Raw genomic sequence first — 15,044 nt, 5'->3', positions numbered from 1 at the left:
ATGTAAACAAAAATAAGCATGTGAACAACAGGCACAGCCGATCGTTTTTTCAAAAAAATTGCCTGGATGTCACGTGTCCTACTTATAACAGTACACTCGTAACAACCAAGGACCTAAGCATTTCAACTGTTATTAGATCAAATAAGCCATTACATTTTGTGTTAACAAAATTCGACACTCATTGCTGGAGAACACACATTTTGGGCCCAGTTATCCCTCTCGCTTTGCCTCTTCCTCTCTGTACTGAGCGCACCCCAGAATTGGGCTGCCTGTGTAAGCCCAGCCTTTTAGTAGTAAATCTGTAGTCATTCTTACTCCAGCCATTACTGTATTCTTATAGATGGCATAAGAGTATAATCAAAATGTCTTACCAGTCAAAACAGAGGAAACACCAACACGCGTAGGAGGGGATCACTAAACGACCAGTGTTGGGCTCCTTGATTTTTATTACAAAATATTGATTTCCCACAATTAACAGTACATATTTAGTCAAAACAAAGAACGGAAACAGCCAGCGGTTGGTAATGGATGACTAAGTGTTTACTCCAGAACAGACCACAGCGGAGAAAACAGGAGTTAACTACAGCAGGTGTGGCCAATCTGACCCTAGGCTTTGTTCCAGTCAAGCAGTCTGATTCAACAAGCCCATTAATCATCATCTTCATTAGACCGACAAGATGAAATTGGTGTGTTGCTAGAACAAAACCCTGCACCCACAGACCTTTTGTGGATAAGATTGGCCACCCTGAACTACAACATTCTAGTCATATGCCTGCTGCCTTTCAAGGCACTGTTACAATCAATTTGAGTGATCATGGAACTCCCAGTGCCGTCTGTCGCTGATACGTCCCCACCCACACATCCCTTAACTCCACATCATGCAACGTTCTGAATGTTGCAGGTAAATTGTATTGTAGCGATATGAATCCCTATTTTACTACATGACAGAACTAATGTCTGTTTCACATTAAATAAAATGTTGCTCCAGTCCTCTTTGTATTGTCATTAGGAGATTGAATCAGATCGATTGGCCAGAACCACCTTTCCCTGAGTTTGACACAGGCCATGGACAACTGAAGTCTAAAGCACAGAAACAGAAGACATAGAACAGGACAAAAACTCATCTCATAATGAGATGAGCTGCTATTTATCAGCGTGGTTTAACTCCTAAGCCCAAACCTCTACCCACAGACCCACAGACAGTTGTTTAAGAAGGTGTCCTAATCAGTGCAAACACAGATGGATAAAAAATATTAGGGGGGGGGGCTGTTGGAAATGTCAGATTTTTTTACAGACCCACACACAAACACACACCCCTATCATCCACTAACAGTCACCCCATATCATCCCCACCCAGCACCCCTACCCTATCCCGTATCCCCGCCACTCTCACAACAGGGAAAATACAAATAAATGGAAAATGAATGATTGAATGGGTATTGGTTTGCAGTCCGTCTATCATTGCTGTTCCAAAGGAGAACAGCATTGTCTATTAACATGGTTCCATCTTTTGTTGCTGCTCCAGCCACATCTTCCAGCCACTGGTCTCACAACTCTATATGTGTATCATCTGGGAGAGACAGAGCGGGATTAGTCAACTGTATAGGTTTGCCAATCAGTGTTATGTTATGTATGTACCTGGCTTGTCCTTCTGTGTGGTATGATTCTCTGCTCCTCTCTCCTGGACTCTGTTCTGCAGGCGTTTGATCTCCTGGTCGTAGTCGCTCCACTCTGCTACGATACGAACAGCTGCCTGCAACTTGGGCTCCTTGGTCTGGGGGTTGTTACACTGGAGGAAGGGTGAAACATTTTACTTTCACCGTCCAAATAAACACAGTGGAGTGTAACAACACAGACATGACTAGAATCTGCACACACTTCGTACCAGATCTATAGTCTTGGCCTTTTTCTTAGAGTTGTCGTCACACCAAGTCTCACACCAGAGCCACTCCTGAGGCAGAGACTTGATAGGCACCTGGTGGATCATATTATTAGGCAGATCCTGGAGACAGAGAATAGGACAATATTAGAAATATAAATACAGAGTTGGAGGATATTTAACTTCACAAAGGTTGTTTGGGAATATAAAAAAATCGGAATGTTATACACCCATATTCACTTTTAATACACACACACACACACACACACACACACACACACACACCTGGTCGAGGTTGGACAGGCTGTTGGGGTCTTGACTCAGGCCTTGGTATTGTCCTCTCAGTCTGTCTCCTGCTGCTATCTTACGGAACTTCTTCAGATCGACCACATACAGAGCACTGGAGAGACAGAGGGTTACACACACACGTCGGTATGCACACACACACATACACACACACCCTTCTACCACACACAGTCAGTTACCTGATGTGATATTTGCGTCCAGCGAGGTGACTCGCCCAGTAGCCCGACTTCCAGAAGCGGAAGCCGTCCATCTCTCTCCGGCTCTCACAGAACGGTGTGTAGCCATACGGCGCTCCTTCAAGGTCAAGGTCACGGAGCTCCTTCAGGTCGGTACGCACTATCTGTAGGAGGAGAGAGGAAAGAGAGTTCTCAGCTTTACGCAAATCAGAGACATGGACATTCAGAGAGTGTGTGTGTGTACCTGATCTGCGTCCACGAATAAGAACTTGTCGACAGACAGAGGGAACAGGACATCCAGGAAGAGGATCTTGTAACCCCAGATAATCCTCTGTTTCTCGGTCTGCTGGTGTAACCACCGCGGCCACTTATACTGGACTAGTTCATACTGGAAACCATACTGCTCTGCCATGTACGGGATAAACTCCTGTGGGAATAACATTTATTCTGGAGTAAACTCAATGAAAACTCGATATTGGAAACCCTATTCATACCGCCACACTCAAAGTAAACTCCTAGAGTAGTATATATTTATATTTTATACTTAACTACCTTAAATGCCGGGGACAGGTAGTTTTTGAGGAACCAGAACTTGACTGGTGTTTTGGTGTTCTTTAGAACAGACAACATCATGATCCTAAAAGAGAGAACAAATTGTGGGATTACAACAGGCAAACACTTGGAAAAACCACACACACACACACAGGTGTGTACCTGAGGAAACGTTCGTAGAGGTGTCCAGAGGCCACAGAGAATATGTTGATGACATCATCCTTCTCCTGTTTACTCTCCTCTGTCTTCACACCTCCTGTAAACCCTCTGGGGAGAGAAAGACAGGGAGAGAATGAACACCATCAGATTCAGCAGAGATCAAATAGGTATGAAACAGTAGATGTAAAGGGTGGAGCTTGATGCTTAGAGAGAGACACCTGGTGAGTGACTCCCAGAAGCCCGAGTCGTTCTCCTGGGTTCCATCACTTAACAGCTCCTCACTGAACTTCTCTGGCCTCTTCTGGACCTGATCAACAACAACAACAACACACGACCAATACATTACTTAGCAATGGACTTATTGATCAATTTGAATTCAACCTAAGCTTTATTGGGACCTGACAGCAACCAACAAGATGAAAGCTGTACTCTACAGCTGGGGTCAGAGCAGTACCTTGACTTTGATGATCCGGCTCTTGAAGTTGTTCAGCACCACGATGAGGTCATCAGCTTCTGCTGGAGAGTCTGTTCCATCATGACTGGAAGAGAGGATGTGAGGTCAGAGAGAGGAACAAGAGGGTGTGCATTGTGCAGGCTTTTGTTCCAGCCCAGCACTAACACGCCTGGTTCCACTAGATATGTGCTAAACTGAAGATGGCGTGATATGTCGAGATGTGATCTTCCGTACCTGTAGATCTTGTAGATTTCATCAGACCGTCCTTTCCTCAGCTTCAGGATCCAGGCTCCTGGGTTAGCCTTCAACTGGAAATAACCCTGAGGACGACGACAACACAAAGCCCTCGTTCAACCACAACAACGGAGAATAGAAAGGTGTCTGCCTATCAACAGAGGTTAGGGTTAGAGGTCAGGGGTGACTCACCAGGTTGGCCATGACGATGGTGTCGACGATGACAGGGTCGGAGGGGGTTCCCAGGGTGAACTGGAGTCCTCTGGGGGGCTGACCTGTACTCACGTCAAAACAGTGACCCTCCAGCAGCAGATGTTCCAACTCGTATTCTGCTGCTACTATACTGTCCACCTAGACAGGGAGAATAGAGAACCATTATTAAACCTTTTTAAAAAATTACTTAGATAAATACCAGAATACTCCGTCCACAGTCACTACACAGTCACTACACAGTCACTACACAGTCACTACACTCTGAAGAGGTGCAGGACAACATTAGCCAAGGCAACCGTGCTATAAATAACACAATCCTAAAAACAAAACAGCACAGTTAACACACCTCTTCCAGGTAGATATTGTCCAGGTCATATCTAGTGCGTACAGACTCCACCATCCAGCTCTCAGGGGTGTTGAGGTTGAGTGTGAAGAGGGGAGTTTGGGGCATGTCCAGGAACTTAGCCAGGGGACCAGGGGAGAAACTACCGTCAGTCTGGAACAACACCTCAGGCTCCAACACATACCGGTAGAAACTGGGAGAAGAGAGGAAGGTTTAGAGAAACACAGGAAAAACCCTCAGGTACTACCAGGGACATCTAAGGGTAAGGAAAGTAAGACAACAGAAACGAGGTCCCAGCAGTTAAAACAGGATGACCTGCATGTAGCTGGGGTCTGCTCACCTTTTGAGAGGCAGGTCTGAGAGTTTGGACTGGCAGTTCATAAACACACGCAGGTTCACATTGACCAGCTTCTTCAACACCTGGTAGAGAGAGAAACATGGAGAGACAGATGGCTGTGAGACAGGAGTTCTGTCACTCCAAATACTCTAAGTGACAATTATTTGAAGCAGTACGAACCAATAGGAGCGGAGCTAGTTTCTGGGCGTCCCTGGTTACTGGGTCTATCACGGCAACCATGTCAAAGTAGACGTCTCCCTCTGTGGGCCGGATCTTTACAGCACTGTGGACCAATCATAGACCAGAGAGGTAAGCAGAAAGTATATAGGCAATGAATAAAAACATGACGTGAAATGTTTGATTAGTTTCAGTACCTGTATCGGTCATCAGCAAAGGCATGTTCTATCCTGGCCTCTCCTTTGGGCTGAGAGGAGAGCAGAGAGTCAATCTTCATCACCAGGTCACTGGCCCGGTCCTCCTCCACCCCTAACTGCTGGACCTTGCTTTTGATTCGCTCTCCCGAGGTCTTCAAAATGATACTTTCCAATAGGAAGAAGTCATCTTGGTTAAAGACCTCCCCATCCTCTAGCGGACCAATGATCTGTCGGCAGAGAGAGAGAAACGCCATTCAAAAAAATGAAACACTTCAATCACAGTAGGAAGCGTGCTAGTGTGTGTGTGTGTGTGTGTGTGTGTGTTGCCCACTCACCCGTCCGTTGCTGATGACTGCTCTCTGTCCTTTCCCCAGCTTGAGAACGTCTCGGCAGTAGACAGTGTGAGACAGCAGGAAGTCAAACTTAGGACCTTCAAACGCACTCTTAAACAAGGCAACGTCCATACCCTGGAGAGATGGAGAAACAAATGATTGTTTTTAGTGTAGGACAGTATAGTAAAGGGTGAGACAGAACGGTGTATAACGGGTGTGTAAACTCTTTACCCCGACAGTGAACTGTGTGACGTCGGCCCCAGTCTCCAGTGCCTTAGCGGTCTCTTCTTTAGCCAGCTTGGTGATGTAGTTTTTAGCGTTGTTAGCTGTCTGGGTCTGCATGGCAGCCCATATCGCCCTGGCAACACGACTGTTCTCCTCGGATGGGCTGTCGCTAGGGTTGTTGATCAGGCCCAATCGCACGTTGTTACTGGTTTTCTGTTGAAGGCAGATTTAGGAGAATCTGTCAGATGGTAGGTTTTTTTTGTGTGTGGATTTTTTGGATCGTGTTACAGTGACATCATGTGTGCTCGTATCAGTGTGACATCATCATACCATGTGTCTGATTGCATCGTATAGCAGCTGGCGCCCGGAAGGTTGGTCAAAATCTCCCACAACCCAGAACGTGACTGGACGGATGTAGCCATCATCTAGAGGAGAGAGAGGGAGTTGAAGAGGAGGAGATGAGAGTAAAAGGGTCACAGACCTTAATCCTGAAACGTACGAGGTTTGATGTTGCAGTGCCATCTCAATTCTTAGTCTATGAGCAAGACTCTCTCTCTCTCTCTCTCGCAAAGGCAGTTGGCAGAAACAAACACATCCAAGCATGTCATCTCACAGAGATGCAAGATGGTGAGATAATGTTGATGAGAGATGAGATATGGTGAATTCACAGAACTATGAATCGTAATACTGTCTGTTGAGAGAGAAAGAGAGGAAGTGCAGGAAACGAAATAAGGGTTACCATGGTGGTCTTTGGGGGCCATCCCTGACGAACAAAAACACAGAGGAGAAAGAACAGAATAGATAGACAAGAGATTTAGGGCTGAAATGTTTAGCTCAATAAGATGAAGCTCTGCATGTGTAGCTGTGTGTGTGTGTGTGTATGTATATACATCTATCTTACCCTTCTTGGTCATGTAGTTCATGCTGTTAGCCACAGCAGTGCTCTTCTCTCTGCTGTCCAGGAACAGAAAGCGAGCGTACTCATCTATGAAATGGTTATCTGTCAGGAAAGAGAGAGGTGGTTAAGATGGTTCCGTATGTGTGTATGTGTGTGTGTGTGTGTGTAAAACTCACTAGTATTAGATAGGTCCAGGTACATCCTGGCAGTCGACAGGATTCGAGGGTTGATACGAGGGACAACGTTGGGTTGGGTCATGATGAAATCCACCACATCTTGATCAGTGGCCAGCTCACCCTAGGAAGACACAACAAGAGAAGGTAGGTAGGTAGGTCGGTAGGTCTCTGTCTGTCTGTCTGTCTGACTCACCATGTAGACAGCCCGTTGGTAGAAGCTGGTAGTCTCCAGTATTTTGTTCATGGTGACAGTTTCTAGCTCCTCTGGGTCTAGCTGTTCTCGCTGGTACGGCATTCCGTTGTACATCACCACTGGCAACGGACCTACACCCGTCTGCAAGTAGTAACCACGCCCTTCCTGGAGGCGGAGATAGATAGGAAGACGGTACATGAAAAACATACCATTCTGTCAAGAAACATCACGGCACATAAAAGCAGAACCATACCTTCCGGTTGTCGTCATAAGTGGAGTCTGGTCCAAGAATGCTGCCAACCTCCACATAGGGAAACTTCTTCTCCAACACCTTGACGACATCACCTACACTTAGCTTACCACCGCTAGGCACACGGTTAAACATCTAGAGAGAGGAGATTCAAATATAGCATTTCCATCTGATTGGTCAGGCTGATGTTCCAGATTGCTGGGATTGGTCAAAAGACTCATCGATTATTCTCATTGGTCAGACCGACTCACTGAGATGATGGTGTCGAAGGCGGCGGGAGCGTCCAGCTCTTCTGTGATGTAGTTAAAGGCCCGGAGCAGAGCCACACCTGCATCCTCCATACCATCGATCTCATCAACATCAGACACCACAAACACCAGCCCAATCCTACAACACACACACAGCAGGGTTATTAGGGATGGACCTCACGATACTCTCACGACACCTAGGTGCCGATACGCTATGTATTGTGATTCTCACGATTCTACATGTATTGGTGATTCGATACTGTGATTTTATTGTGATTCGATACTGTGATTTTATTGTGATTCGATACTGTGATTTTATTGTGATTCGATACTGTGATTTTATTGTGATTCGATACTGTGATTTTATTGTGATTTGATGTTCCAGACATATTGCTCACCATGTCTGCTGCAGGGAGACGAGAGACAAGAGCCATGAGAAAACCAAATAAAAGTCATGGAAATAAAAGTGCTGAAAACAAATTGGCCCCCAATGTAAAAAGATTGAGAACGAGCTATGAAGGAAAAACACAGGAGTTATAATATTGTGATATTGTCAAAAAGATGCAATACGTCAAAGATTATACGTATATGTAACTGTATCGACCCCCCCCCCCAGTAAGGGTTATACACAGGTACTCACATCCACATAGACTGTACAGTAGAATTGGAACCAACATGGCCTACGGTGGCGGCAGGTAGCCTAGTGTTGGGCCAGTAACCGAAAGGTTGCTAGATCGAATCACTGCGCTGACAAGGTAAAAATCTGTCATCCTGTCCCTGAACAAGGCAGTTAGCCCACTGTTCCTAGGCCGTCATTGTAAATAAGAATTTGTTCTTAATTGACTTGCCTTGTTAAATAAAAGGTTAATTAATTATTATTATTATTTTTTATCCACCAGAAACACACACCCCCTACCTGAGTGGGATGTTATTGCTGTAGAACATCTCAGCAACATTCAACAGCTCAGCAGAACTCTCATGGGTCGGGTCCAGAATCACCACCTAAAACACAAGACATCATTGCTTTTTGCTGTCAGTTCCAAAAATGTACGCAATACGTTTGGTGTCGCGGTCTGACACATATCATCTACTCACGAGGTTGTGAAAGTTTTTACGGATCTGTCGTACGACTCCGGGGAAGGTTGGTCTGAGGAGCTCCTGGACGCTGTAGGGCCATGAGCCGTACCTGCTGTCTGTCTCCAGGTTATTAATCCACTGAGAAGAGAGAGATTAGATTATCATCAAAATTATCAATGCAAAAAAAGAGTTGGGTTATATACGTTTTTTAACAGCTTGATTGTATACTGAACAAAAATATAAAAACGCAACATGCAACAATTTCAACAATTTTACTGGGTTACAGTTCATATAAGGAAATCAGTCAATTGAAATTAATTCATTAGGCTCTAATCTATGGATTTCACATGACTGGGCAGGAGACCAGCTATGGGTGAGCATGGGAGGGCATAGGGGGAGCCTGGCCCAGCCAATCAGAATGAGTTTTTCCACACAAAAGGGCTTTTTTACAGACAGAAATACTTGTCAGTTTCACCAGCTGTCTGGGTGGCTGGTCTCAGACGATCCCGCAGGTGAAGGCGGCAGATGTGGAGGTCCTGGGCTGGCGTGGTTACACGTGGTCTGCGGTTGTGAGGCAGGTTGGACGTACTGCCAAATTCTCTAAAACAACGTTGGAGGCGGCGTATGGTAGAGAAACTAACATTCAATTTTCTGGCAACAGCTCTGGTGGAAATTCCTGCAGTCAGCATGCCAGTTGCCAGCTCCCTCAAAACTTGAGACATCTGTGGCATTGTGTTGTAGGACAAAACTGCACATTTTAGTGGCCTATTGTCTCCAGCACAAGGTGCACCTGTGTAATGATCATGCTGTTTAATCCGCTTCTTGACATGCCACACCTGTCAAGGTGGATAGATTATCTTGGCAAAGGAAAAATGCTCACTAACAGGGATGTAAACAGATTTGTGCACATTTGAGAGAAATAAACTTTGTGGGTATGAAACATTTCTGGGATCTTTTATTTCAGCTCATGAAACAGGGCACCAACACTTCACATGTGGCGTTTATATTTTTGTTCAGTATATATACGGATGACATAGTTGGATGGTCAGGGTTAAATAAAGGGGTAGGTGTGTCTTACGTTGACAGCAGGATTGCGGATGTCCACAGCGTAGTCCGAGTCAGAAGGCTGTACGTTGAGTTTGAGGATGTCGTGGATGAAGGGAGTCTCGATAAGGAGAGAACGCAGACCTTCCATCACCCTGGCCTCACTACGGAGAACCTCAAACACACTGGAAACACACACACAGTCAATGTGTGTCCCTGAAGATGTATGTATGCATGTGTGTGTGTGTCTGTGTGTGTACCTGAAGATGTCCTGTGTGTCCAGGTCTATGTGTAGTCCGTTGATGAAGAGAGCAGAGTCTCCAGGCTGCAATCCCAGAGTTCCCTTAAAGAACTGGAGAGAGAGAAAAAGAGCGGTACGGTCATTACATGTTAATGGGTAGTAGAGTGAGACAGGGAAGGAGAGCTATGGATGACTGAGCTCTTACCTTCTGGTTCTCTTCCATCTCTTTACGTATCTCAGAGCTGACCACTGTTTTAGTGATGGACCTGAGAAGGGGAGAGAAACCACCAGAATCACACACTACACAGAGATATAAAAAAATATGTTTGTGTTCGTGTGTGTGTGTGTGTGTACCTAGCCTTGGTAGGGAAGTTCTGACTGAGGTCTCTCATGACGTTCAGGGCATCTGAAGATGGAGCAGCCAGGATCCGAGCTGCAGTCTGGAAACTCAGATCTGACACACGAAGAGATAAAAAATGAAATATAGTGGGGGAAAAAAGGAGATGATTACTGTAGTTACAGTTGTCTTGATGCAGGAGAAGAGAGGCAAAGAAAAAATAAAGTCCCGCCCACCTTGCATCTGCCAGACTTTAAGGGGAGCCATCTCATTGGTGCTCTCCACCAGGTGTTTCCTTAGCTCCTTCAGCTGCTCCTTCAACTCAGGGTACAGAGTCCTGGAGAGAGGAGCGGTACAGAGAGGAAAATGAGAGGGAAGAAGAGAGGGAAAGATGACACGTTTCTCCACCCATAACGCTCCAAAGTAGAGTGGGTTTGTGGAATAGCATTTCATTTTGGTAGGTTGGTTACTTCAGTTTTCCAAAGAGGAATCCCTGGACCTCATCCACTGGGTCATTCTCCCCCATCAGTGTAGCATTCACTTCCGCTCCCTGGACCTGTGTATCGTCCTTAGCCTTGTATTCCTGGTTCTTGATGGCCAGCTCCACTCCATAACCAGACAAATACACTCTATGACTGCTGGGAGACTGGCAACGAGAGAAAGAGGAAAAGATGAACACGAAATGCTGTGGGAATTATGTTTCCCATCATGTGTATTGCGGTGTTTTTCTTACAGCCAGGTAGTGACGAAGCACATAGGTGGCCAATCCCTTGTTGGCTTTGGACAGCATCAGCTGATGGAACATTGTGAATTCCGAACTTCCAATCTCGGCATACAGGATAACAACCGGAATGTCGGGATTTGATCCCGGGAACCTGTGATCGCTTTTGAATAAGTAGGGCTTGGGCCTGGGACAAAGAGGGATGAGATAAGAACTATTTAATGAATTATTATCACTTCAACAGGTCTTTATCAATCAAAGTGGATATTCACAGTTTGTGTGTGGGTGTCTCCCAGTGTGTTTGTACCGTTCTGCTGCGGTCTCCATCAGTGCAGTCAGTTTCTCCGTGTCACATGACTTCTCTCCGTGGACATTGAAGAAGGCTGAGCAGCCGGATGGAGGGGGCTCGTTGGACGCTATCTACAGGAGAGAGAGGCGAGAAACAGTGATGACACACACACACAGAGGGAGAGGGTAGTCATCTAGTAGTATTGTAGTAATATTACTTGTTGGAAGGATTGTACAGTAGCGGAGTAGGCCCTGAGAGAGAGGGCGAACTTGAGCATGTTGAGTTGGACTGTGCTGAGCAGAGCACTGGCTCTCTTCACGATCAGGTCGTAGTACGCCTGGTCTGTATCTGTAACAGAACAACACTTAAATAGATCTTCCAGAGACCAAGTGCTACATAAATCTACATTATCAGTGGAATAAAACATTAAGGCTACCATCATGTTCCCCTTTGATGTTCTGATTTGCTTCGACGAAATCCCAGAACATTTCCTGACTCTCTTCTGCCAGGAACTCACTGAGAAAAAGAGGGGGTGGGGGGATGAAGAGAAAGAGGGTATGAAGAGAAAGAGGGGGTGAAGAGAAAGAAAGGATGTTTTTTTATCTTGTGTATGTGTTGAGCATATTGTTACCTGGCCTCCAGCAGCAGAGGGGTAGAGGCCCACTTGGTGGTGAGACTGGTGGTGACACCCTTGGAGTCAGCTCCTCCAGATACCACTGGTAGCAAGGACAGGGACAGGAGCAGGGCACAGTGCTGCCACATCCTGGGGCCTGGAGAGGAGAGGGAGAGTTTAGTTTAGGGAGAGGAGGAAAGGAGAGAAGGATGAGGGAGAGAAGTACGAGGAAAGAGAACAGGGTCAATGGAGATCGGTATTGTATCAGTGCTGAGACTGAAAGACTGGCAACCATGCAAGTAATGCTGTTGCCTTCCCTGTTTTGTGTGTTTGAGATAGTATAGCTGTATATTTTCTATTATAAACTGGGTGGTTCAAGCCCTGAATGCTGATTGGCTGACAGTCGTAATATATTTAAGCAATTACTATTATAAAACGGGTTACCAACGTAATTAGAGCAGTAAAGATAAATGTTTTGTCATACCCGTAGCATACGGTCTGATATACCATGGCTGTCAGACAATTAGCATTCAGGGCTCGAACAGAACCACCCAGTTTGTACATTTTTTTAAAAAGTTGATTGGCTGACAGTCGTGGTATATTTAAGCAATAAGACACGAGAGGGTGTGGTATATTGCCAATATACCACAGCTAAGGGCTGTTCTTACACAGACACAGTCCTTAGCCGTGGTATATTGGTCATATTTCACAAACCATAACGGGCCTTATTTGTATTATAAACTGGCTACCAACGTAATGAGAGCAGTAAAGATAAATGTCATACCCATGGTATACGGTCTGATATACCATGTCTGTCAGCATTCAGGGCTAAAACCACACAGTTTATAATGGCCATATAACACAACCCCTCGGGCGTTATTGCTTAATTCTAATCAGCCCAAAATTAGCTGTGCAGTTAGCACACTTGTCGTGATTGTAAACACTGCGCCACTAATTCTAACCAATTAGAGCGCTCAGCGTGGCTGTTCGAGGGAGAAATATCCAATGAGCATCTTGACAGGACTTCCGGATTGTTTCAATAAAATCCGATATGGTCAGCTAGTTGGCAACTTAAACCCGAATGGTTAGCTATTCTTTAGCTATTTAAATTACGTGTCAGAAGTTGACACCCTACGTGTTGGTCTTGCTCTGTTTGATGTTTAAGTTAACTTGCTGTCGCTTGCTAGCTATTCGTTAGAATAACTGCAGACTTCATTGGTTAGCTTTCTAGCACACAGGATAACCTAGCTAGTTAGTTCGCGTCAGAATACGTGCAAACTTACAAACAATTTGTGGTGCAACCTCTGACCAATAGTAGCTAGTGGTGACACCTTACAGAATGTTTTGCTAACATTAAATGAATGTAAACGTACATACCGAAACCGGCTTGGTAACTTCCCGCATCTGCCATGATCAGAGGGGAGTGGGTGGGGTCCTGGCAACTTCATTGTAGGTAGACTGCTTTTTTTGCCTGTTAAAAATCTAAGAAAAAGTATTGTCTGTAAGTTTACGTTTAATTTTATTGGATATATGACTACCCCTTGTTGTATGTAGTGGAATTGTGTTTTATCACTTAAATTAATCAAAGCAGTAAAAAATTAAATATTTGCTACATTTATCCACGCTTCAAGTTGGCAACTTAGGCGCCATGTTGGCTCAAAAGGGCCAAGATTTCCCGTAGTTTCATCAGCTTATAGAGGTTATAATGCATTTTGTGGCACTGCAATACTGTTCAATGTATCAATAGAGATGTTAGAAATAGTTCATTCTCCGCATCTAATATACCAAAACTAAGTCAACTCAACACTCCACGTATTCAATGAATTGCTAGACTTTCCACTTCTAAATGTATCAGAATCGTTGATTTGTGATTGAATGCCCTTATAGGGTAGGCCGTCATTGTAAATAATAATTTGTTCTTAACTGACTTGCCTAGTTAAATAAAACTAAAGCAATATTATTCCCATGTTCCTATACACCATCTTCAAATCAAAATCAAAAATCGAATCAAAAATCGAATCAAATCAAATCAAATTTATTTATATAGCCCTTCGTACATCAGCTGATATCTCAAAGTGCTGTACAGAAACCCATCCTAAAACTCCAAACAGCAAGCAATGCAGGTGTAGAAGCACGGTGGCTAGGAAAAACTCCCTAGAAAGGCCAAAAGCTAGGAAGAAACCTAGAGAGGAACCAGGCTATGTGGGGTGGCCAGTCCTCTTCTGGCTGTGCCGGGTGGAGATTATAACAGAACATGGCTAAGATGTTCAAATGTTTATAAATGACCAGCATGGCCGAATAATAATAAGGCCGAACAGTTGAAACTGGAGCAGCAGCACGGTCAGGTGGACTGGGGACAGCAAGGAGTCATCATGTCAGTTAGTCCTGGGGCATGGTCCTAGGGCTCAGGTCCTCCGAGAGAGAGAAAGAAAAAGAGAATTAGAGAGAGCATATGTGGGGTGGCCAGTCCTCTTCTGGCTGTGCCATAATTAACTGAATCAGGTGGGTTACTGCAGGGCTGGAATGAAACCCTGCACTCACAGTAGCTCTCCAGAACCAAAGTTGTTGGAGAACCCTGGCCTATAGAGGAAGTTTCCACCATGAGGGGAAGTGATTGAGCCAAGTGCACACCATATAGTTACAGAGGACTCAACATTGTGTCTGTGAGAGAATGGGTAGCGCCATTGAAGCCATCTCCATTTAGTAGTAGTCCATTTTCTTCTACTACTGCTTATATGAGTTGGTTAACAAACTGAAAGGGTCTATACTGCCACCTGGAGTGTGTTGTTTGAACAGGCATAAAGCCAAGGCTGGTGATTTACTGCCACCTGCAGTTATGGAATGTTTGCTCACGAGTACAATTCATTGGCTGATTCTTCCTGATGACCTTGTTGGAATTATGTGGAATCATTCCTTAACCTATAGTAAGTTGACTACTTCAAAATGGTGAAAGTAATCAAATTAAATCCATTTTTATTTTTCACATGCACCGAATACAACAGGTGTAGACTTTACCATGAAATGCTTTGTTTTCAAGTCCTTCAGTTAAAAAGTTAAAAAGAAAGACAAATTATCAAAAAAGGAAATAGTATCACAATCAAATAACAATAATGAGACTATATACAAGGAGTACCAGTACTGAGTCAATGTGCAGGGGTATGAGATAGTTGAGGTGATTGATGTAATATGTACAGTGCCTTGCGAAAGTATTCGACCCCCTTGAACTTTGCGACCTTTTGCCACATTTCAGGCTTCAAACATAAAGATATAAAACTGTATTTTTTTGTGAAGAATCAACAACAAGTGGGACACAATCATGAAGTGGAACGACATTTATTGGATATTTCAAACTTTTTTAACAAATCAAAAACTG

General features: G+C 44.6%; 1 protein-coding gene across 4 annotated transcripts; it reads right to left on the bottom strand.

Annotated features, from left to right (window-relative positions):
- Window positions 1–428: 428 nt before the first annotated feature.
- Window positions 429–13,144, bottom strand: LOC110528859 (UDP-glucose:glycoprotein glucosyltransferase 1). Of its 4 annotated transcripts, none has more exons than XM_021611015.3 (39): window positions 13,049–13,144; window positions 11,690–11,828; window positions 11,495–11,574; window positions 11,276–11,406; window positions 11,077–11,189; window positions 10,782–10,956; window positions 10,519–10,694; window positions 10,285–10,385; window positions 10,066–10,165; window positions 9,917–9,977; window positions 9,731–9,822; window positions 9,505–9,655; window positions 8,445–8,564; window positions 8,266–8,351; window positions 7,353–7,488; window positions 7,105–7,236; window positions 6,852–7,016; window positions 6,659–6,779; window positions 6,486–6,584; window positions 6,324–6,347; window positions 5,915–6,009; window positions 5,591–5,797; window positions 5,363–5,494; window positions 5,028–5,254; window positions 4,834–4,936; window positions 4,657–4,736; window positions 4,320–4,509; window positions 3,953–4,111; window positions 3,761–3,846; window positions 3,527–3,611; window positions 3,291–3,379; window positions 3,076–3,180; window positions 2,914–2,998; window positions 2,606–2,788; window positions 2,365–2,525; window positions 2,165–2,279; window positions 1,886–2,002; window positions 1,639–1,789; window positions 429–1,570 (listed from the first exon to the last, which is right to left on the bottom strand). In XM_021611015.3, exons 1-39 carry the CDS (start codon window positions 13,080–13,082, stop codon window positions 1,548–1,550), a joined length of 4,629 nt encoding a protein of 1,542 aa, XP_021466690.3. In that variant the 5' UTR covers window positions 13,083–13,144; the 3' UTR covers window positions 429–1,547. The 4 variants fall into 4 exon arrangements, with proteins under 4 accessions (XP_021466690.3, XP_090096384.1, XP_021466691.3 ...); XM_090240258.1 differs by lacking the exon at window positions 13,049–13,144 and adding an exon at window positions 12,456–12,630; XM_021611016.3 differs by lacking the exon at window positions 6,324–6,347.
- Between the last annotated feature and the right edge of the window lie 1,900 nt (window positions 13,145–15,044).

Source organism: Oncorhynchus mykiss, chromosome 7 (genome assembly GCF_057628025.1).
Source record: "Oncorhynchus mykiss isolate SJ-2025 chromosome 7, ASM5762802v1, whole genome shotgun sequence".
NCBI lineage: Eukaryota > Metazoa > Chordata > Actinopteri > Salmoniformes > Salmonidae > Oncorhynchus > Oncorhynchus mykiss.
Note: the sequence above shows the minus strand (reverse complement) of the source record. Positions and strands in the feature narration are given on the sequence as shown.